The 25025-nt window shown below is 40.8% G+C and overlaps 1 protein-coding gene across 4 annotated transcripts in view; it reads left to right on the top strand.

The window, feature by feature from the left end:
* The window catches only part of TAB2 (TGF-beta activated kinase 1 (MAP3K7) binding protein 2), an 84849-nt gene that overhangs the window by 30437 nt on the left and 29387 nt on the right, over nucleotides 1–25025 (top strand). For all 4 annotated transcript variants that reach the window (XM_075554406.1, XM_075554405.1, XM_075554407.1 and 1 more), the window contains one exon: nucleotides 23034–23223. In XM_075554406.1, the coding sequence (XP_075410521.1) occupies nucleotides 23122–23223 (102 nt within the window). In that variant the 5' untranslated portion in view covers nucleotides 23034–23121. The remainder of the gene's footprint in view (nucleotides 1–23033; nucleotides 23224–25025) is intronic.

Raw genomic sequence — 25025 nt, 5'->3', positions numbered from 1 at the left:
TCTCAAATCTCTCGTCATCTTGCTTTATAATATAACAACAACCCTAACATCTAGGTAATATGCAGCTGGTGTTGAATTTAACATATTTTTTGCCTGAATATTTCTATTTTAACTTGTTTGCCAGAAATAGCAAACTAATGTAGAACAATTGAAGGAAAATACATTGAAATTGCTGCTGAATTAAGCCCTGAAAATGGTATTAAAAAATACTCTAGTCTTCACTGAAAAGTTAGTAGAATGACAGAACTCTTCAAGAGCTGTAGAAAATTGGATGATGGAAGTTAGTTATCCTTCCTCAGGGTCCTTAACTGTTAGTAGACTACTGACACTGTCACATAACCGCAGTATTTTTACCTGAATTTAGCCACGTCCTAACATTTAAGTTTAGTATATAGCTGCTTACTACTGTTCATTTGATACTTACTGTTCCAAACAAGTCAGACAAGAAAGTCTTACAGAGTTAGAATTGCCCTGGAATGTTCCAGCAAAAACTAAAACCAGAGCTTCCAATGTCTTAGATCTTAAGGAAAAGCAAAGTTCTCATGACTGTTCAGAGGGCGGAGGTCACCTAGCTCTTAAGGACTTTAAAACTTTATATGTATGTATGTATGTATGTATGTATGTAACTATGTACTAGATGAGCACGTAATCATACCTGTCTTTCAATTTAAAAGTTCCATTTAGGTAAATTAGAAATTATCCAAGATTAAGGAGAGGGATTTTAAACCTCATTTGTGAATTTAACAGATGCTTCTATTATTTTAGTGTGTACCTACTTCCTTCTAGTCCCTTCTCCAGGGTTAATTTCCTTCCCGCATAGTTTAGTGTGGAAGGATTCTTTCTTGTTGAGTGTTGAGTTAGGCTGGCAAGGGGAACTGCGAGTGCGGTTTCTATAGAATCATTACACACTTAGATGAAGTAAATGTAAATTAAAGATGAATTGCATATTGATTTCAAATCTTATTGTTTCCAGTGGCACTATTAGTAAAGGTAATATTTTCCTACATTATTTAGTGTAAGCTAAATGCAAAACATTGTGCTAGCCACAGTAGAGATGCAGAAATGATGGAAACCTGGCTTTCAGTTAAAGGTTGGGCAAATAACATGGAAGACAGGTGTCCACCTAGCTGAGCAAACACTGGACCTGAGAGTTCCGCAGAGGCAACTTGGTGGAGAAGATGTATTTCTTGAGTCTTCAAGCAAGGGTGGGGAGAATTGCAATTGAAGCAGTATTTCTGAGTTATAGGAATGAAAGTAGGTGATTTAAGAATTGCAAGCAGACCAGCGTGCCTTGAGAGTAGAATGCAGAGGGATAGGATGGGAGATGGACTACATGCTTCTGAGTGTCAAGTGAAGGGGTTTAAGCTTAATTTTATGGAAAATGGGAATGCATAGAAGATTGTTCCATTGGCACAGGGAAGTCAGTGAGTTCTCTGAAAAAGTCACTATGACAGAGTGAGATTGAATTGAGAGTGGGAATAGGGCAGTGATAATACCTAATAAACACAATGTTTATAGTTCTCTGTCAGGAACTGAGTAAAGCGTTTCTCATGCAGCCCTTGGTCTAGGAGTATGGTGCAAGACAGGTGAGGTTGTCAGCTGAAAAGACTCACTGCCTCGGAAACCCTGTGGGGGGTCACTATGAGTTCAAGCCGCTGCTTGTCAGTTTGTCTTGCTGTGGTGGCTGGATGCTGGAAGCTATGCCACCAGTATTTCAGAGAGCAGCAGCCGAACAGGTTTCAGCAGAGCTTCCAGACAGAACAGACTACAAAGACGGAATAGGCTATCCACTTCGGAGGAATTAGCCACTGAAAGCCTTAGGAAAAGCATTGCCACTGAGCAAATAAGCCAAGAAGCTGGTCTGTGAAGAATGAGGCACTGATTGGAGGAAGGATTAACAACAACCTTCAATATGCAGATGGCACCACTTGCTGAGCAAGGAGGACTTGAAGCACTCTTCAGTATGGATTACAACTCAGTATACACAAAACCAAAGTCCTCACAGCCGACCAATAGTCAATGTCATGATAGACAAGGCAGAATTAAAGTTGTCATTTTTGCCTGGATTCGCAGCTAATTCTCATGGCACCAGATCTGCTGTACAAGACTTCTTTAAAGTGTGAAGAGCAGGTCTATCACTGTGAGGACTAAGGTGTGCGTGGCCCAAGCCATGGCATTTTCAGTTGTCTCATATACACATGAAAGTTGGACAATAATTAAGGAAGACCAATGAAGAAGTAATGGATTTAATTATGTGGTTGGTAAAGAGCGTTGAAAGTACTATGGACTACCAGATGAACTGGGGGGATGGTGGGGGACACCATTCTCACAATTGTGAGAATGGCACGGGCTGGGCAGTGTTTCATTCTGCTGTACATCGGGTCACAGTGGCTTGGCAGTGGGGTTTTGGCTTATGGGAATGCTGTGAGAAGCAGTGGGAACATTGCATGTTAAGCATTTAGCACAGGAGCTAGCACCTGGCAAGTGCCAAACCTGAGAATTTAGTATGTCCTGGCTGGCATACCTTTGGATAGCATAAGTCTCTATAAGGACACTGTGCTTAGAGGGACTCTTAAACCAAAGTTAGTAATAATACACTTGCTTCTTGTCTCTTTTAAACAAACTGCTTTATTGGCGGATACGTACCGTTTACTTAGGGATTCACCCTGAGTTAGCTTAGGGGTAAGAAAGTGAACTGGTTCTTTTTGTTTTTGATACAGGGTTATATGCATACTTATGGGAAATTTAAAATGTAACTAAAAATCACAACTTTTTAAGTATTCTAATAATTATTACTGCAGCTGTGAACTGTCCCTTAATTCCTGTTTGAAGTAGGTAAGTTGGACTTTGAGTTATTTGAACGTTTATCTGTAGTCAAGTAATTGTAATTTCCTATCCACATATCAGGATGCAAGTAATAGTAATAAAGAAATATACAGGAACAATTTTATAAGGAAAACCTAACTTCTGCCTAAATTACCTTTCAATGGTTTATGCTTTAATTATTCAAGTAGAACCATATCCAATCATATCCATTTCGAGTCATATCCAAAAAAATGAAAACATAACAGAGATAGCTAACTCTCCTTTGACCACTCTCCATTTACATGCGCCTCTGCTCTGCCCCCACCCCAAGTAGGCAACAAGTGTGGACGCTTTCAGAAATGTCCTTCTGAGCGCATCTCTAAATACACTGTGCTGCGACTCTACACCAGGGTTTGCATGCTCTTCATGGAGTGTGCAGCTTGTTTTGCTTAGTTTTTCCCAGGCTGTGGTGTTTGTTCGGTCTTTCCATTTGGATAGCTGTTCTACTCTAAAGAAAGACTCTGGTCATTCTCTTCACGTTGCTCTATGAGAACTTACGTAGTCCTTTGGCACGGACACGGGGTGAGTTTTGTAGTGCGCCCTCAGAGAGGGACCCTCAGTGGATGCTCTGTGACCACGGGTGCTGGTCTTTAAATGGGGTGCTTGAATTACTCTGTGTTGATATAGGCGGGTAGCCCTCTGCTGGTGTATTCGTAGTGGCAAAATACACCCAACCCACATCACAACTGATGGCAGTCGTTGAGAATGGCGGGTTCAGAACATTGACTTACAGATGTGGCTGGAACTGTAAAATAGTTCTCAATATGTCAGTATGAGTCCTTCAGGTGAAAGTTAGTATGACGGTTGTCCTTCCAGCTTCATCTGAGGTGAGGGCATGGGGGTGGAGTAGAAGGTCATAGTTACACATCCTAAGGAAGTCTAATTTAAATCGGAATCCTCCATTTCTACTCGATTATAATCTGTTTCTTCAGCAGAGACTGTTTTACGTATCACTGCAGATTTAAATGCCTGGTACGTCGTGGGCATCATGTGGAAGGCAGCTAGAAGGGAGGGTGCAATCCAAAACTGAGATCGCGTCATTGAGACACTGAGGAAGAAAGCCCCAGCTCAGCAGAATCTTCCCACGTGTGTCCCTCGGAACCTGCTCTGGGATCTGTACACTTAGCTGCTGCACTGGAAAATGTCCGCATGTGCAACTTTATCATCTGTCACTTCCCTGCTGCACTGTGTCTGTCATTCTTAAGAAATCTTTGTGTCCTTTATGGCCTGGCTTTTCTCCACCATAGAAACACTTGTCCGCGACCTCCAGACTTTACTTTTTCATCTTCAGCAGCTGAGCTCAAGCACCACGGGCATCCCTGTGAAGTTTCACCAGCCTGTCCTCACGTCCTGCATATTCGGTGCTCCTCTCTCTTGGCTCTGTAGTAGCCTACACAAATGAATACAAAGCCACATCGAGGCAGTTTTGACTCCTGGTGACCCCACAGGTTTGAGCAGAAATGGGCTTGCTGTGGCTGCTTTCTTCAGTCATAGCTCAACGTGGACTCAATGTCCCGCTTTTTTGTTTGGGCCAGTAGGAGCCAAGCTCGCTGCCTTCCTGTCACTTCTAACCTATGGATATCCCATGTTCCAGAGTGGACATACTCTGTAGGATTTTCGTGGGTACAATTTTTATAGAAGTAAATTTCCAGGTCTTTTCCCTAACATCCCTGGGTAAGCTTGAACTACCAACCTTAAGATTAGCACACATGCCATGCTTCACAACCCCATGGCAGCATGAGTACAGGTCAAAATGGTACAGAATGTGTCTTGTTGAAACCATGAGTGCCCATCTCTGAGATGTGGTAGAATGTCATGGAACCGTTTTTGGCCATTGTTTCATTTATATAATGTGCATGACTGGATTTCTCAGCCAAATTTTCTCTCTATTCTAAATAATAACCATGACTTGGGGGTTATGGTCCAGGTATTGTGTCTCTTGTTTGTGTTACTAAGATCCTCTTCAAAGGAATACATCCAACTTTGAGAAAATTAACAAATTCCTTGAAAGATATAATTGAGCAAAGTTCATCTGAAAATAAATCCATAGCCTATATCAATGATTGAAATGAAATTTTTGGTTATATATCATTCCATACAGACAACTCGAGGCCCAGATGGCTTCAGAGGTTACTTATTCCAAATATTGAAGGAAGAAATAGTAGCAATTCTATGGAAAGTCCTCCATTCTGAAATTGAATGTTTTCTTTAGCAATGATGTCTTTTTTAAAAAGCAAGAAAAGGCAGTTTGTATTTTAAGATAAAGAAAAAACTAGGAATTAAAAAAAAGATCTTTTTTGTTCATCACAACAGATGAGCTTAAGCTTGCTTTTTTGTGCATTTCTTTCTCTCATTTGATAGGTTTTCTTTTTTTCTGAGATTTAATTGCCTCTTCCTTGTCTGGCTTATTGTAAGTCAAACTGCTATAAGTAGTTTAAACTCGTATGACACCCTGATTTTTCTCGTAGCAATGTAGGTGTAACAGAATATAAAAGAAGTTGGAAAAAATTAGCCGCTAAGTGCCCACACCAAGCCAGCTGATAACCAAGCTAGTCATCATTTCCAGTCTCCCTCTTTAAATACATTTTTAGTTTTCTTACTGCTTAAGATTAGAAACCTTATAGCTCTCATTCATCTGGGCCTTCAGTAACACAGCACTATGGGTAATTAATAGTAAATGAGACTCCTATTAGCAAGCCACTCTTCTGTTGTAGCCAGTATGGAAATTGTAACAGGGCTAGCCTTACCTAGTCTAGACTTCATAATGAATATAATGAATATCTGATCCCCGCTATCATTCAGGAATAATGTTGATGAACGGACACTTGCCTGGCAGAGACCTGGACCACAGAGGGAAATGGTCTGCTGGTTTTGCTGACTTGTAGCTGTAGCATGTGGGTATAGGATCTCGCCTGGCAGGCCCTTCCTTACTCACCCCACTCCTCATCACTCTTCTCCTCCCTGCCCATCTCTCTTCCTGCGCTTCAGCATTGACCAGCTACTGTGGGCTCCCATTTGTACGCCGCCATTTTATTCTTTGAAGTCTTTGCCCAGGCAGTGAATACCTGCTTCTCTAGCCTACCCACTTAGTGAACACATTCTTATCTTCTTAGAATAGTTTGTCACTGTCTTCAATGAATCCTCACCATAAGTTTTCCCTTTCCCTCAGAATCGATTGTTCCTTCCTTTCCCCTTTGCCGCAAACATGCCTTCTGTGGCACAATTCAGTTACGTGTATATGTCACCATGTTTGGCATCTCCTACTAAAATGTAAGCTTCTTGGGCATATTAATATTTCAGCATCTGTAATAGTGTATGGCAAGTAGTAGGCAATCAACACATGTTTATTGAGTAAACAAAACATAGTAGCAGGAAAACATTTAGTAATATGCTAAAACCAATCAAATGAATGCAGATAATTTTTAAATTGCTGATAGCCATTAAGGGGTTTAAGAGTACAATAAATAGTACCCAATTATACTATATCAAAATTATTGAACAATATCATTAATATCAGGCAAAGAAAATTTTGCTAAAGATAATTCAAAAATGACTGCACTAGTACTGCCAGAAATCCACTGGATTCACAGGAGAATGTAGAACAAAGGATTGGGATGTCAGTGGGATCTTGAAAGCAGAGGCTACCAGGAAGATAGTAGCTTGTGTTTTATTGACTGTGCAAAGGCATTTGACTGTGCACATCATAATGAATTGTGGGTAACAATTTGAAGAATGAATAGCTTGAAAAACTTGTACATAGACCAGGAGGCAGTTGTTTAAACACAACAAGGGGCTGCTTGTGTTTAAATGCAAAAGTGTGTTTCGGGATTGTATCCTTTGCCAGTACTTGTGCTGAGTAATTGGATCAGAGAAGCTGGTTATGTGAAGAAAACATGTAGATGACACAACTTTGCTGGTCTTTAAGCAGTTACTGATGAGGAACAAAGACTAAATTCTTCAGGATGGATTACGGCTCAACATATAAAGCAAAAATCCTCATAAGCAACATCATGATAAGCAGACAACAGGTTGAAGGTGTCAAGGATTTCACTGTGCTTGGATCCAAAGTCAGTGTCCACAAAAGCATCAGTCGAGAAATCACTAAGATGCGCTTGACTCCAAGCTGTGGTGTTTTCAGTCACCCCGCGTCCACGTGAAAACTAGACAGTGAATAAAGAAGACCCAAGAAAATTGACGTATTTGAGTTGTGCTGATGGAGAATATTGACTATTCCGTGGACTAGCAAAAGAACAAATAAACCTCTGATGGCAGAAGTACAGCCATTCAGAATGTCCTTAGAGGCAAAGGTGGTGAGTTCATCTCACATACTTTGGACGTGTTATCAGGTGAGACACATCCCTGGAAAAGACAGCATGCTTGTCGAATAGAAGGCCCTCAAGGTGATGGCACAGTGGCCATAGCAGTGTGTTCAAGCATAACAATGAGGAGGCTGGCACAGGACCGGGCAGTCTGTCCTTCTCTTTTGCATAGGATCACTATGAATCAGAACTGACTCGGCAGCCCTAAACAGCAGTGCATGGCACACCCCAATGGCAACAAGCACACACGTTACCACAGGTGGCCATCCACTGTGGAGGATCGTCAGCTGAGGAACTTGACGTTAGAGAGAAGGTGGGCAGAGCTATAAGATGAACAAAAAAACAGTGAGAAATTGAAACTACCTGGAGAGTAGTTGGTGACTCTTCTCGCAACGTTTTCTCAACTCCTATATCAAGATGCCATTTTAAATTCATGGATTATCCAAATTATTTTTATACTTTGTTGAGTGTGTTGGTTAATTATAAATCTTTATAACTGATGTAGATGAAAACGTTCTTTGAAGCACTTTCGTCGTCTTTTCCTTTCTCTTTTACCCATAAATGGGAACTGAATATATTACTTGGCTCCTGTTTTCTCTTAAAGATATTTATACACAGAATGGATTAATCAAAATTAAGTGAAAAGAGTGCTGAAAGTAACTCCCCCCACCCCCTCCATGTTAACACCTTAATGTGTTAGAAAATAAGGATGAGGGAATACCAAAAATAGACTTTGGGGCCAGGGCTTGGCACCCCATCTGACTCGACCGAAAAACACTCCTAAAGGCCTGCAAAGAGTCCTTGAACTATACAAGCTTTTCTTTTTTGTTGTTATTGTGTTGTGGGTTTTTGTTTCATATTGTCATTAGCTTGTTGTTGTTTTATTTTCTTGTGTGATTTTGCTCTGTGTTGTTTTTGTGCATGTTGTTATCTCTACAGGTTTGTCTAAATAAGATAGGCTAGATGAACAATCTGGAGGAGAAAACGAGACCGACAGTTCCAGGGGGACATGGGAGAGGGGGAGGTGAGGGGAAAGGTAGTGGTGTTAACAAACCCAGGGACAAGGGAACAACAAATGATCCAAATTGGTGGTGAGGAGGGTATAGGAGGCCTGGTAGGGCGTGATCAAGGGTAATGTAACCAAGAGGAATTACTGAAACCCAAATGAAGACTGAGCATGATAGGGGGACAAGAGGAAAGTCGAAGGAAATAGAGGAAAGAACTGGGAGACAAAGGGCATTTATAGAGGTCTAATTAAAGGCATGCACATATATTTATATATGAGGATGGGGAAATAGATATATTTATAGGTTTAGTATTAAGGTAGCAGAAGGATATTGGGTCTCCACTCAAGTACTCCCTCAATACAAGAATACTTTCTTCTCTATTAAATTGGCATTCTATGATGCTCACCTCCCCAACACGACCACTGAAGACAAAGCGGGTGAATAAGCAAATGTGGTGAAGAAAGCTGATGGTGCCCAGCTATCAAAAAAGAAATAAAACAACGTTTAGGGTCTTAAAAGCTTGAAGGTAAACAAGTGGCCATCTAGCTCAAAAGCAACAAAGCCCACATGGAAGAAGCACACCAGTAGCCTGTATGATCACGAGGTGTTAAAGGGATCAGGTAGCAGGCATCATCAGAACAAAAAATAGTGAATGAGGGAAGCAGTGCGGAGTGGAGACCCAAAGCCCATTTGTAGGCCACTGGACATCCCCTTACAGAAGGGTCAAGGGGAGAAGACGAGCCAGTCAGGGTGCAGTGTAGCAAAGATGAAACATACAACTTTAGTTCCTAAATGCTTCCTCCCCACCCACTATCATGATTCCAACTCTACCTTACAAGTCTGGCTAGACCAGAGGATGTACACTGGTACAGATAGGAACTGGAAACACAAGGAATCCAGGATGGATGATTCCTTCAGGACCAGTGGTAAGAGTGGCGATACCCGGAGTGTGAGAGGGAAAGGGGGAACCTATTACAAGGATCTATATATAACCTCCCTGGGGGACAGGCAGCAGAAAAGTGGGTGAAAGGAGATGTCGGACAGTGTAAGATATGACAAAATAATTATAAATTATCAAGGGTTCATAAAGCCTCGGGGGAGTGGGGAAAATGAGCTGATGCCAGGGGCTTATGTGGAGAGCTTATGTTTTGAGAATGATAAGGGTAACAAATGTACAAATATGCTTTATACAATTGATATATGCATGGATTGTGATAAGAGTTGTATGAGCCTCCAATAAAATGATTTTTAAAAAGAAAAATATTAGGGGGGAAAAAGGATGAGGTAGGAATTGGAAAATACAAGTCCTTCTTTTTACTGTTGTTGTTTGTTGTCCAGTTAGCTCTGACTCCCACAAGATAGCCAATTATATGTTTTGATGAAGTCTAAACACTTAGATTTATTGCACTTTCTTAATCTTCAGAAAATGGTAGCACTCACTACAAAATGGCAGTACATAAATTGCCAAGTGTGGCTGACGTGCACATTCCTTTCAAGAACTTAAAGTAGTAAGCCTTGAACCATAAGAAATGGTAAGCAGTCATGGGCTAGAGGCAATGAATGCATTATGAGAGAAAATTGGGGCATTTTCTCTTTCTCTAAGAGATAAGCATGGATCTTTATGCTTACCGTTTTTCTTTAGAAAGCAAATTACTATAAACTTTCAAAGTTGGGAAATCCATTTTCTTATAGCATAATTTGTGTTCCCATTAAGCTTTTAAAATAACAGTGAATCTGAACATAATAAAAGTAAGTTGCATTTGGATGACCGAGATGGTATGCTTCTGGCATGTGTACAAATCACTTGTATCATATTAAATGATTACTCAGAACTATTTTCACTAACACTTATAAGATTATTATCTTTCATACTTGTTTTTACCTTAGGGGGTAGCATTTGGATTTTAGATTCTTATATGTAGTTATAATTTATACACACTTATTTAAAAGAAAATAATATTATAGTTTTTGTTTGTTTGTTTTTAAGTTTGCTTTACCTTAAGAGGAGCTGTGGTGCAGTAGTGGTTACAAGTTGGGCTGCTAACCACAAGGGTAGTAGTTCAAAGCCATCAGCCACTGCTCTACAGGAGAAAGACGGAGCTTTGTAAGCCCATGAAGAATTATCGTCTGGAAACCCACAGGGGCAGTTCTACCTTGTGCTTATCGGGTCGTCCTGAGTCAGCCTTGACTCGATGGCAATGAGTTTGTTTTGGTTTTTGCCTTGTAGGGTTACAGCATCATGCTCTAAGACAAGTGATCATTTACTGTAAAGATTATTTTTAAATTGTTTATATTTAATGACCTATAAAATGTTTTGAAAGTTATCAAATGTGAAATATATTAAGGCATTATATAACTGGTATGATGCATTTCTTGATACCTAATTTGTGAATGTAAAAGCTATTTAAAATAGTGAAGTAAATACCATTTTCTTTTTGCTTTATAGGTTTAACTTTGAAATTTTCATTAAGACCAAAAGGTTTCAAAAGTTTTTTAACTTTATTTATTTGTTAAAACTTAGTTTAACTTTAATTTTTAAAATTATAAAATCATCTACCTGTTCTAATTGCATACCAGTCCTTTCTTTGATGATAATGTTATTTAAAAATAACTTACTGCAAATAGTCTGAAACACAAATTATGATTGGTGTTAGAGCATTAGTTTTAACGATTGTTGAAATCACAGTGGTTTTGAAGTACGGTCAGTTCAGTGAAAGTTTGGCATCCGTGTTCCACAGACTTGGCCACACTCCTCAGCGTTATGATGAAACCCTGTGGGCTTAAGGAGAGAAACCCGGTCAGGTGCACCCCTCCAACATTTCATCACTGAGTATTCAAAAACAATAGGAGCCTTCAGAAAAAGGGTAGCCCAGTTTTACATGTTAAATGGTTAAGAACTAGTACAATAAGTACTGCATTCCTTTGAAGAAGACCTGAGGTTGGTTTGTGCAGGTGAACATAGAAAGGGTTACAGCCTTTGAGTGAAGTGATATCTAAAATCTGAAGTGAAACAAACTCAAGCTGAGGATGGATGTTGGCTGGTGGCCAACAGACAAGATGAGCTGAGGTAGCTGCTATGTGTGTTGAGGTGTGTGCTTGTTCTGTTTTGTGTATTCGTGAGCAGCTTGTTTCAACTGGGTATGAATTTCAGCGTTCACCTAGTATCTCTCACAGGTGAAGTCACAGCAAAATTCACTTCTTGCTCAAATCCTTTCCTAATATGTCAGTTGCATTGTAACCGATTTACATTTTCGAAACAAGTGTCTGAGCAAAGCAGTAAGAGCAGAGGGTCGCTGAGAGGGTCAAGGAAGCACTTTAGTGTAGGGCCTTGATCATTGCCCTGGAACTGTCTCTGGTTCTCACAGTCTCATGTAAAGCAGGATGAAGCTGCTCGCTGCCCACTCCTGCTCCATCTTCATGGTTCCTGCTGTTTGAGTCCCATGTTGGGGCTGCTGGGTCAGTCCCATCTCAGTGAAGAGTTTCGGCATTTTCCATCCCTCCCGATACCACTTCCAAACCAACTGCTGTCAAGTGGATTCCACCTCATAGGAACCCCACCTAGGCTTTCCGAGGCCGTAAACCTTTAGAGGAACAGACAGTCTCATCTTTCCTTCGAAGAGTGGCAAGTGAGTTTGGACTGCCGACCTTTCGGTTTGCAATCCGGTACCTACCATGTAGTGCCAACAGGGCTCTTTCACTTTATGTAGGTGTCTTTAAGGGCTAGATGCAGTCTGATCTTTAGTTAGAAATCCATTACAACAGAGATTTAGTGATATTTCATTGTGCGCTTTTTAAGTATGCAGGATACAACAGATAAGTCTCCACTTTGAAGCTACCATTAGTTATGTGAGGAATTTTGTTTGTGATCAGGGATTAGTTTTAAGAGCTAAAATAGGATAGATGGGTGGGAGAGGAAGTCCAACAGATAAGATGGCCTTTTCTACCCTCATAAATTAAATATTTTTACAAGATAATTTCCTAGGATCTTATCCAATTCTTAAGATCTTAAGGTTTACAGAAAGAAGTATCTCATCTCTGCTAATTTATAGAGAAACCAGAATTGAGCTGTGGGTTGGCCTAGATCAGGAGGCTTCAAAGACTTCATAGAAAAATAGACTTAAAAGGTTAATGGAATTTTCCCATGAACTGTTTTGAAAGCCCCCTCATATACTAGAATTTTTAAAAGACCATCTGCTTCCCTTGTCTGTAAACTGAGGAAGAATTCAGATACACTGGGAAAGTGAATTTTAGTTTCATACTTCAACCTGTTCCTCTGTGATAGCATGAAATGTATTGGTCTTTGTTAACAGCTAATGGGGCTCAGTGAAACTGAGAGTCAGCTGTAAGAGGGGCAAAGATGAGACAATGTGCTGGCTCATAGTGACCCTACAGGACAAGATAGGACAGTCCCTGTGGGTTTCTGAGACTGTCACTCTGTCTGGGAGGAGAAAGCCCTGTCTTTCTCCCAGGGAGCAGCTGGTGGTTTCTAAATGCCACCTTGCAGTTCTCTGCCAAACTTGTAACCATTACACCACCAGGGCTCCTGCTTCATTCTGTAACCTTATTTAAATACCTCTGCTTCAGAAAGGACCCTTGGTGACATGGTAGGTAAATGCTGGTCTGCTATCTGAATGGTTGGTGGTTTGAACTCACTAGTCACTCCACAGCAGAAAGATGTGGCAATCCGCTTCAGCAGAGATTTTACAACCTTTGAACCCTGTGGGTCAGACCATAGTGTCACTAAATCAAAATGGATTCAATGACCATGGATTTGGTTTGGCTTCTGAATCAATCAATCTCTCTCTCTCTCTCTCTCTCTCTCTCTCTCTCTCTCTCTCTCTCTCTCTCTCTCTCTCTCTCTCTCTCTCTCTCTCTCTCTTCCTCTCCTCTCCTCTGTTCTCTCTTCTCCTCTCTTCTCTCTCTCTCTCCCCTCAAGGAGATCCCTTTAAACATCAGGCTGAGTAATCTGCACCACTAATCTGGCACTTATGTACAACCAGTATTGCTTGGTGTTTAGGGTACCTCTGTCGGAGCTAACCAGTTCCCCCAATTGTCACAGACATTCAAAGGGGTCAGTCAGTTCACTCTTTTTGTGTTCAGGAGCCAGGCTAGTGGGCATCCCTATTTGCCAAGGTTTTGTTCCATTGTAGAAATTCAAGAACCGACTAAGAAAACTGCAGTAGCGAAACTCGGGCATTAACTGTGGAGTGATTGTGAGTTGTGTAAATCTTAAGTTATGTATAGGGGGCGGTGGAAGACCAATTATTAGTTTTACTTTAGAGGTTGGGTCTCTGGGGGTTATCTCCGCCCCACCACTTGCTTTGTTTGGTAGGTACCTCCTGGACAATAAACCGAGGTTTCTCACAGACTGGCCTAGCCAAAAGCAAATTGCATTTTATAATGTTCCTCGTCATTGGATCCACATGTATCAGTTATACAAATGTTTGTGCCAACCTCCTAAATACATAGTTGAAGAAGCCTAGTCCCATTCTTCTCAAGGCTACCCATCGTTTTTATGGTCCATACAGTTGAATGTCTTTGCATAGTCAATGAAACACATCATTAGTGTTCAGTGAGTCGAGTCTGCCCGTGAGCTAATCTCAGAATTCAAGTAGGGCATTCACAAGGTCATATTTTGAGTCTGGGCTTATTTTCATTTTCTTTAGCTTCAACCTGAACTTACTTATGAGCTTTAGTTGGCTCCTTGTCTCATTTTGACTACTAATAGTGAGCTTTTCCATCATCTCTTCCCACAGAGGTAGTCAATTTGATTCCTGTGTGTTCTGTCTAGGGAGGTCCACGTGTATAGTCACTGTTAATGTTGTTTGTTTTAAAACGGTACTTGCAACAAAGAAGTAGTTAATATTACAAAATTCTGTCATGCAATTTCCACCTTCATTTCTATCACCAAGACCATATTTTCCAGCTACTGTGTTTCCTCTTTGTTCCCAGTTTTAGCTTTCCAGGGGCCATAAAATTTTAATGCATCTTGATTACATGTTTGATCCATTGCATACTGAAGAAGAAGAAGTAAGAATTCTTGCATTTCTTTAACGCGTGCCTTAGTGATTGGCACATACATTTGGATGATAGTTGTGTGAACTGGACTTCTTTGTATGCATGTAGATATTATCCTATCACAGATGATTTTGTACTTTAAAGATTTTGTGTGTGTGTGTGTGAGAGAGAGAGAGAGAGAGAGAGAGAGATTAATTAATGGAATGCCATTCCTCTTGAATTTGCCAGTCCCAGCACAGTAACCCAGTGATTGTCTCATTCAAAATGTCCAATACCACTCTATTTCAGCTCACTAATGCCTGGGATACTGATCTTTATTCATTCCACATCATTTTTTACAATTTCCTGTTTTCTGGAGTCATACTTAAGGACAGTCCATGTTCCTATTTGTTAGTGGATGTTTGTAGCTGTTTCTTCTCAATTTGAGTCATGCCTCATCAGCCAAGGAAGGTCCTGAAAGCTGTACTCCACCCCCATCAGGATGGCCGCTTCCATTTGAGCAGGCACAGCTCTTCCCCACTCCCATGTTGAGTGCCTTCCAACCTCAGGGGCTCATCTTCTGGCACTAGATCCGACAATATTTTGCTGATATTCCTAAATTTTTCCGTGACCAATCCTGTTCCATCATTTGGCCTACATATGATCATTTCCTGCTACTGTTGACAAAGGTTCCTTGGCTACTGCCTCCGAGGTGGATAGTCTATTCCTTCTGTGTACTCTTAGTCTGGAAGCTCTACTGAAACTTGGTCACCTTTGGGTGACCCTCTGAGTATTTAAAATACTGGTAACATAGCTTTCAGCATCACAACAACATATAAGGTGCCGCAGTGCAAGAAACTGGCAGACAAGTGGTGGCCGTTGAGTGTATTATCAACCTCACTGAACCTAGAGCAGGCCTCATTAGAGATGGCCTGTGTGCATGCAGAACCCTAGCAATCAAGTAGGAAAGAAAGGCATCCTGCAAGTATAGACAGAGCTGGGGAAGGGGAGGGAGGAGGGAAATGAGCAGCAGATATTAAGGGCTCAAGTAGAAGGCAGATGTTTTGAGAATGATGATGGCAACAAATATACATATGTGCTTGACACAATGGATGTATGTTGGGATTGTGATAAGAATTGTACGATTCCCCTAATAAAATGATGTTTTTTAAAAACAACCACCAAAATTTTTTTTTAATGTATAGACAGAGTTGGGGGAACAGCCTCACAGACTTAAAGTGAGAATGAAATGGAACATTTAGCACATGCCATGTTTTCTCTGCAACACTGACAGTGTTTCACAGCAAGGACATATGCTGAGGAAATACCGGAATACGGAAGTGTTCTGTGTAGTGTAAATTTAATGTCGCATTTTAGAAAGGGGTTGGTAGCCAGCCACCTGATCTGTTTAAGAATGGCTAAACTATGGAATATATATGTTCTTGATGGATTTTTGGTAGTCATTTTAAAGAACTCTGATTTTTGAATATTACATAAAAGTGTGTGTACACGTATATATTTTAGGACGTCTGTTTGCTCTCTGTTTGCTTTCTCTAGTATGTTTTTCACTGAATATTGATTTGTTACTGTTGTTAATGGCCTTCCAGTGAGTTCAGACTCATGGTGGCTTCCCCATGTGTGCGTAGCCCAGATACTCTGTAAAAAGTATATCTCCAGGCTTGTCTGCAAGGTGACTCTGGATGGGTTAAACCGCCAACCTTTCAGCTGGTAGTTAAGCACTTAACCAAGACTCCCAGTGATACTCAGCAGTGTAAGTGTAGTCTCAACTCTTGCTCTCCAGATGAGAGCAGATCCATCTGTGTTCTCAGCTGTTCCCACGGCAGTTTCTTTAATTTTAAAATAGAAAAATATGTAAAGGAGCAATCTACAGGATTTCGTTTTGCATTGTGCACATATCAAAAATTTAAATGAAGTGCTTAACATTTTTGGACGTTTGACCAGATCATAAAATTTAATCTTGATTATAGAGTAACTTTGGACCACATAACACTATTAAGCACCACCCCCAACAAACCCCAAGAAAGTGTAACTGTAATTTTGAATACTGGATAGAAAGCACATCATTGCCCCCTTTCATTGAATATTTCTCTTTAATAGAGAATGTAGTACCAATAGACTATAGATTACTTTTTATTAAAAATATTTGTAACTTTTTAGTAGTTCCACTGATGAAAAGGAAGTCTCGTTTGGCTGCCCTTCCAGAGGCAGCCAGTGTGGCCAGTGCATGTGTGTCCTTTTGGAGACATTGCGCATCCCTTCACCACCAGGTGCTGCCGAATCCGCTCCAACTTGAGGCCTCATGTGACACTAGAGTAGTGTGGTGCTCCCTAGGGTTTCTAATGGCTGATCTTCTACAAGTAGACCGTCACCGGGCCTTTCTTCCAAGTGCCTTTGGGTGGCCTTGCCGCCTGGGCTACCCTCCAAATCCTTTCAGTCAGTAGCTGGACACATTAAACCTTTTACATTTGTATTTTGTATCCAGGGCCTTACTAGAAACATAAATGAGAGGCATTGCAACACCCATTGTTTGGTTTGTGTTAACTGAATGGTATCCGAATCAACTGGCAGTGAGTTTGGTTGCTGTTTGGTACTATATGATCACCTAATCCTTTTTAATGGCTGGGCAGTGCTCTTGTTATATGAATAAACACAATTTACATGTTAACTGATAAATTGGGCACTTGGTGGTTTGTAATTACAGCTCTATTGTACATCCGCCTGCTTTTCTGGGTGTGAATGACTAAACCTACCAAAGTAGACACTCCCACTCCAAGGATGGGTGTGGTTTCACTTTTGATCGATGTTGCCAAGTGGATGAGCCCAAGAGATTGCACTGTCAGCGGCTCTGAGTGCTGTTCGCCTTTACGTTCGCCGGATGATATATTAACAGACCTGATGTTACGGAGCCTTGGTTTTTAATGACACACATTCCCCCTACCCACCCAGAAGGACATCTTTTGGTTTAATTGCTGCTTATTTTATTTTCTTTTTTTTTTATAAATTTTTTTATTTTAACAATTTATTGGGGCTGATACAATTCTTTTCACAGTTCATACATATACATACATCAATTGTATAAAGCACATCTGTACAGTCTTTGCCCTAATCATTTTTTCTCTTTTCTTCTTTTACATTTTATTAGGGACTCAAACAACTCTTACCACAATCCATACATATACATACATCAATTGTATAAAGCACATCCATACATTCCCTGCCCCAATCATTCTCAAGGCATTTGCTCTCCACTTAAGCCCCTTGCATCAGGTCCTCTTTTTTCCCCCCTTATTTTCTACTGACTAAAAATGATAAAGCCCTTCCTTTGTGTATGCCCAATTTTTCCAAGCTTTAAAATCTGCATAGCATTCACAGGTGACTGGATTAGTGTGCAAAGAAGCCTGCCCAGAGCAGGGCTTGAGAGTTGTTTCTGGGTTTTTGCTATTTAAAAAAATGAGTATTGAACTTTCTCATGTGTCTATTTTAAACATATATTGAATTATTTTCTCAAGATAAATCCCTGTGCTCTTAGAGTAGTGGTTCTCAACCTCCCTCATGCCACAACTTTAATACAGTTCCTCATGGGTGGTGACCCCCCAACTATAAAATTATTTTTGTTGCTACTTCATAACTGTAATTTTGCTACTGTTATGAACCGGGCGACCCTTGTGAAAGGGTCATGCGACCCCAAAGGGATCTCGACCCCCAGGTTGAGAACCACTGATTTAGAGGAAGGGAAATCTTCTGATCTTCTCACACGTGACAATATCCCCGCAGGTTTCCGCTCTCACAGTTCTAGGGCTTGAAAGGGCTCGTGCCCATGTAGGTTTGGGAAGCATTAATCTGCCACCCAACCCAAGATGCCCAGGAAGGACCCTCTTGAACTTCAAGTACAGTGTTCCTGAAATGTTGCACCACCGAAAGCTTGTTTGTACTTGTAATATTTGATAACAGTCCTTGAAATGCACTTGAAAAGTGAGATCCGACAAGATAAAGTGAGATGTTGAGTTTTTAAGTAAATTTTCTTAAGATTAGAATTATTGAATGTTTTTACACCTCTTCATTGACTCCTAATGTTTTCTGACACACTAGAGAATTCCAAATGCTATTGCCCCCCACCTTGTCAGGAAGAAATATAGAAGACTACTGTGTGTTCAATAGGCATTTATTTTAAAACTTCATGAACCCTTGTTAAAAATTGGCCGAGTTCCACAGTGACGCAAATATTGGGTAGTCCTAAACGATGATGTAATTTCTTCTCTGTGTTAATAAGTCTGAGCTGTGAAACTGTTAAGGCAGACTACAGAAATCAGATCCTGCTGGAACGTAAGTGTGCACACACTCCCCACCCCCACCCCCCAAAACAAAAAAAGCCACCCTTTTCAAACTTCATCTTAAAGGCCAAAAGTAAGTAACCTTTAAAAGAAAACCTTGACATCAAATGTTAAATAGACTATTCACTATTGTCCTATGGGGTTTAGTTTTTGTTTTGAAGGGGAAACAGCCGAAGTGAATCAATTCAATATTGAAACTATCTTGTATAATTAAATTAACAGACTTTTATTTTTCTATAAAAGTGTTTATTAACAGTAACCAAAATATACCTGTCATTTCAAAAAACCATATACATTTTTTCTTTTAATTTGTTTTTTTTCCCATTTGTTTCAGAGATTATTCCAATATGATTCCATTTGCTACAGGAAATTTGTAGCAATCTACACAGGCTATTTGGAGATAGACAACTCTTTGCTTTTGGGGGGTTTTAGTTAAAAGGACGACGACTTTATTGTAAGCATGTTTTCCATGTAAGAAACTCAAGCAATACTTACAGGTATCGAGTAAAATAAAATATTTTCTACCAGTCTAAAATTGGGGTTTCATTTATGTAGTATTTCCCTACCACCACCAAACAATATTAATGGTCCCTGTCAGTACATTTAGATGAACATCATCCTTTGCAACATTTTTAACCGTTCCATTGTGTGGCCTGTGTACTACTTTGCATGATTGTCTGTGTCGAGTGGAATAGCTAAGTCAGAGGGTCCACATGTTACACTGAGATCTCTTCAGACAGAGGGTAGGTGAGGATGTTCAGTTAGACAAGGATCATCTCATCGAGTGAGCTAGTTGTGTAACATTAGATTCTATCCTGTAAGATTCTGGAAGGACTTCCTTGCCAGGGGAAAGGCAACTAACCTCAGAGTGGGCATCTGGTATTATTCCCCAGTGTTCTAGCATCTGTTGTTACTGGTTAGCTTTCCTCGGGCTGCATGGTCCTCTTTTGTAGGATCTTTGCTTTGGCTGTTTTTTGAAGAAAGAATCTTTGTCCTTGGCCTTCTGTGGTTTCACCACAATTAGGTGCAAATATGTTTTTGTTTATTCCGTTTAGAACTTACTGTGTTTTTTCCAATGTGAGAACATGTCTTCCAAGCTAACAAATTCTTGGCCATTATTGCTTTGCATGCCTTTCTCACATTCTCTTGCTCGGTCCATTTGGAAATCCTCTCAGATTGCCCCCTTCGTTGCTCTAGCACTCCACTGTCTTCTGCTTGCTATTCTGATTGCTCGCTTCCGGGCCACTGTTTCACGTATTCACGCTTGAATATTGGTTTCAGCAAAAACTTGTGAAGTAGGTGAAGCAATGTGGGGCTGGGACTAGTTAGGAATCTAAATGTTCATTCCCTTCCACAGCGTTTAACGCTGCTATGAAGGATGAGCAGGGTTTTCGCAGTGTGGTACCCCAGGGACAAGAGCATGGCATTATTTGTGGTAGATTGGCTAAGCTAGTCATCTCGGTGGCAATGCCATTTGTTCAGAAATACCGATAAAGTAAGAGAGGGTGCAACACACGTTTCTGAGAGAATCCATTCCAGAAAGAGGAACCAGCAAGACCAACGCCGTGGTGGAAGGAAGCCCATGAGCAGCTTCGAGGGGAAAGGAAGGAGGGCTCTGGGACTTCCAGAACGAGGAGGAGCCGGGGCAGGTAGAGTGAGGGCTGTGCTAGTTAGCCAGGGGGCGGGTGGGGGCAAACTTTGAGCAGGAGTGTTGATGGGGTTTCCCTTGTACACAGGTCATTCTGCTAGGTAGAGAAAAGATTATATACAGCGTGCGTGGCGCAGGCAGCACGGAATGAATCCGGGAAGGCCAATCTGCAGTGTTGTTGGCTGCTATCAAGTCTGCCCCGACCGATGGCCAACGCCGTGTGCAACACAACAAAACATTGCCACCACCTCCTGCACCATCTTGCCATGTTGGGCTGCAATTAGACTGTTATGATCTTAGGGTTTTCATTGGCTGGTTTCTGAAAAGAAGTCACCAAGCCATTCTTTCTCGTTTCTGTTCGTCTCGAAGCTCTGCTGAAATCTGGTCAGCATCATAGCACGCACCTCCACTGACAGGTGCTAACTGCACATGACACATACAGACTTAAACCCTGGGATCTTGCATGAAATGTGAGCACTACCTCTGTACCTTCACTTAGCGCTCTTTGCAGGAGTAGCCTAGATGAGTTGTGGTGGTGGCTTAGACCAGGGCACTGACAAAGGTGGAGAAAAGTGATCAGCTTCAGAACTATTTTGCAGAAAGGACCAATGAGACTTGCTGGGGGGTGTGAGAGAAGGACCACCTGGATCATGGTGGGGCCACTGACCAGGAGGGAAAGGGTTAGGTTGGCTGGGGTGGAGGTATTCAAGTTCTATTTGGGACATATTAAATTTGGAATGACTTTCAGATACCTAAAAGGGCGGTGTTAGGTAGGTAGCTGGGTAGATTATTCTAGAGTTTAAGGGAAAGATTGGGGATATAAATGTGCCAAGTCTCCGTGTAGATGCTATCGAAAGCACTGTGATGGAGAGACATTACCTAGAAGGCCTGGGTGTGTACATGGAGGCACACTCCAGGTGTCCAGGTGAGAAGAAGGATCCAAACAAAAAAGAATAGCTTTGAAGGGGGGTTAGAAAAGGATACATCTCTGAAATTGTTTAAAGAGATGTGCTGATAAGCTGCCGAGAGGTCTAATAACAAATAGATTGAGAACTGATCATTGGATTGGACAGCCTAGAGGATTTGGGCAGCTTCGATAAGTGCAATGTGAGTGGCAAAGTTTGTGAAAGAAAGCCAGATTGGATTAGGATTAAAAGAGGTGACGAGGAAGGGAGTGAAGACACGTGTAAACAATTCTTCGTAGCTGATTTAGAGACTAGTTTAGGGATGTGGGCAGAGGACTGGGCTGATAGCTGTAGCAGGTTGTGGAATGGGGGGGTGGGGGGGTGCTGTTAGATGAGCAATATTGTATCTTGGTTTTCTTCCCTTAAATTATTATTTAGTATTACTTACTAATTTCAAGTCCTGAAGCTCTTTTCTCCTGTAGCCTATGTATAGCTACTTTGAGTGCTAAAATTTGAGTTAAAAAGTGTGTGTGTGTGTGTGTGTGTGTGTGTGTGTGTGAGAGAGAGAGAGAGAGAGAGAGATGTGAAAGAGACAGACACATAGAAGAAGAGCAGTTTTGGAAATTTATAATGCAGATAGAGACCTTGGTGGTACCTGTGAGGGATAACTAACGAAGCTGAAGTCATTTCCTCACTCCTGCTCAGTAGCCCCCAATAGGACAGGCAGAGGGGAGCTGCTCCATAGGATTCCCAAAGTTGTACATCTCTATGGAAGCAAACAACCTCCTCTTTCTGTCCAAGAACCACTGGTGAGTTTGAACCGTGGACCTTTCAGTTAGCAGCCAGATACTTAACCTGCTGTGGCCACCTGGGTTCCTTGAAGTCACACATGTAGTTCATTGAAAATAAAAAGCGATAGAGGTGATCTCTACATTTTATTATTTATACTCTAAGAAAGCTTTTATTCTATTGAAGACTCACAGAGTTGTATCATAACCGAGTCTACTGAATATATGTATGTGGATATATTAAAATATCGGCTTTTATGCTGAAGATCCTCTACAAAGTGCCAAGTCTACAGAACTGAGCAAGAAAGGCTACTCTATGCATTCGTGGAACTTAGATGACCGTCTATAGTTTTTCTAAGGCTCAAAGAGAAGCAAGAAATGTTAGAAATTAGATAATATATTACTTAAGTCAAAAGTACATATATCTTGTTTACAAAGGGCCTTTCAAGATGAAATGTGATTTACCTTTGGATTGTAGAAATAAAAATAGCACAGTAAGTCTCAACTTGGGCCACACACAGGAAATACCTAGGGAGTGTTGCAAAACCACATACCCAGGCCAGTGACTTCTCGAGGGCGGGGACGCATTCATTCGTGTATTAAATGCTGATTTAATAGAAGCAGAGGGAGTAAAATGCTACTGAGCTGCTGAGAATGAATCGTTATTCTGTTAGGATTAAAAATATCTGAAAGTTAAGATAAAATACCAGTGATTAGGTTGTAGATCATTACATTTTAGACAAAGTATGCAAAATAATTTGTAGAGGGACACATTTTCGGGATCCAAATGAAGAATTTTAAGTAAAGCAAATAGAAGTACTCGCTTCAAACTGCTCACTAATCTGTTTTTCCCCCAAAGGAGTTTTCACTCTCCCTTTAAAAGAAGGCAGGCAGCCCACCTGGGCAATAACTGTGGTGTCGGGTTGCCTTCTGGCAGAGCCATTGGGGAACTTTCAGGCATCTAAGAATTAAAATAAAATATTGCAGTCATGAAGGACAAACTGGACATTGGAAAGAATTAAGAGACCTAAATAATATATTTTTAATTTATATTATATAATAGGTGTTCAGCCACCTACCCTTTTATATTGAAATTTTTGATACCCAACAATATTTATGCTATAATCAATTCTTTTTTTTTTCCTTTTACAGAAAATGCTTGGACAGAAGAGATGAGTCCTATATCCTCCCAGGCCTAGAATTGCCTACTGTACAATAGTCCTGATCAGGCAATACACGAATGGCCCAAGGAAGCCACCAAATTGATTTTCAGGTTTTACATGACCTGCGGCAAAAATTCCCTGAAGTACCTGAAGTTGTTGTATCCAGGTGCATGTTACAGGTCAGTGCTTAATGATTTCTGGCTTTATTAATATGAACCCAGCATGTGTCTTACACACTGGAAGAAACCTTTTCTGTGTTACCTTTTTGTAGGAATTAAATGTGCTATAATGAGGCTGGCTTGCGTGCCCTACAGCCAAGGGGCTCTGGCAGGTTTGTTGAGGGGCCTGTACTTTGTCTTCATGACTCACACCTCCTCAGAGAGGACACCTGAGGCTTAAATGAGATCCAAGTGCAAGGTGTTGATGTCCCTACTAGCTATGCGCTCATTTAACTTACTTCTCAAAACCTCCTATTTTGCTGGGAGAACTTGTTAACATTTTTAACTCTTTATAAGAAAGTGAGAAAGATGTTAAATAGTAAGTCAGGAAACTTGTTTTTGACTCCTAAAACAAATACTCCAAGTATGTTCAGCCAGTCTTAGACTCTCTTGGTCCTTTAATCTTAAGTATAAAAGTAAAGGAGTTTGACTAGACAGTCTGTTCTTATCTTGTGTGTTGAATTTGTAACTTTTCTCATAAATACCAGTAAGCTTTTGATCATTGTTAATAGTGTTCGGAGATACAGCATTTTAGAAGCCCCACTGAAATCTAACGACTTGGTGGGTGATTAGTTGTGTCTTCTCATCTCATTAATCTCAAAATTTTTCTAACAAAAAATTATTTTCTAGCTCATTAAAATAGAGTTATAAAAATATTTGGACTCAGCCCAACGTTTTTACTCTTGACAGATGAGTTTTGAGTTTACAGTTGTCTGATTTCCAAGCAGTCCAATTGCAACATTGCTACCAAGTGACTACATTTTATTCACACTCTTATTACCCTTATCTGGCCTTTTAATTGATCTGACTCACCCAGTTATGCTTGCTTGGATTTATCTACCTCCCTTCTGCCCAAGTGTCTCTCTAAATGCAAATGTTCTTAATACTCCCTGTCCCTCAGGACTGGGGAGTGAGTGAGTGTGGTGTGAGTTGTACTTTTGTATATAGGGTTGGCATGTTTCAGACCGACTAGATGGCACCTAGCAGCAGCAACATACCCTTCAGACGACAGTCCATATGGTTTGGCAAGGGCCGTGACCTGGAATCTGGTCACGTTCTACAGCCCGAGCTCTTGCCCAGTCCCCTCTGCACATGGTCAGCCTGAACTACTTGGCATCCTACAAGCATGCCTGGCTCTTTGTAGTCCTGTGATCAAGAGTAGATGTTTTGTTAACAAAAATTGACGATTATCAGCAAAGTTTTTCTGACCCTGAATTTCTTCAACTGTTAAACGCGAACAAAAAAATTCACAGACCATTCAATATGCTTTTGCCTGCAAAGCCATCAGTCGAGGACCTGATTCATGAGAAGTGCTCTGGGACCATCAGCAGCCAGGACTAAGAGCAGTAGGGTAACACAGAAAGGTCCATGTAAGTACCCGGGGGATGCATCAGCAGCCAGAGTGGTCAGGATAGGATGTGAGAGGGGAGGAGGGAAAGGTTAACAACAGTGCAGTCAGAGGTTAAAGTATGGGGAAGGTGCAGATATAGTAGGGCAAAGATCACCTCCCCTAAAGCCTGATTTTTCAAATCAAGTCTAATTCTGTGGTAAAATAAAGCTGGGCTAAGAGTTTAGTGAATCATGGGAAAACCAGTAAAAAATGCAATCGATTCGTGAGTAAAATTTCTAAGATTGGACAGTGGAAAAACTGCCCAGAAGATTGTCCTTACAACTGTGCTACAGAGATTGAGTCTTTTCTAGAATTACTGAAAATATTTTAAGAACAGAACAAGCTCTATCTGAACTCACAGAGTACATATTCT

This window comes from Tenrec ecaudatus, chromosome 7, assembly GCF_050624435.1.
Source record: "Tenrec ecaudatus isolate mTenEca1 chromosome 7, mTenEca1.hap1, whole genome shotgun sequence".
Lineage (NCBI taxonomy): Eukaryota > Metazoa > Chordata > Mammalia > Afrosoricida > Tenrecidae > Tenrec > Tenrec ecaudatus.
The sequence above is the reverse complement of the archived record's forward strand: the minus strand, read 5'-3'. Positions and strand labels throughout refer to the sequence as shown.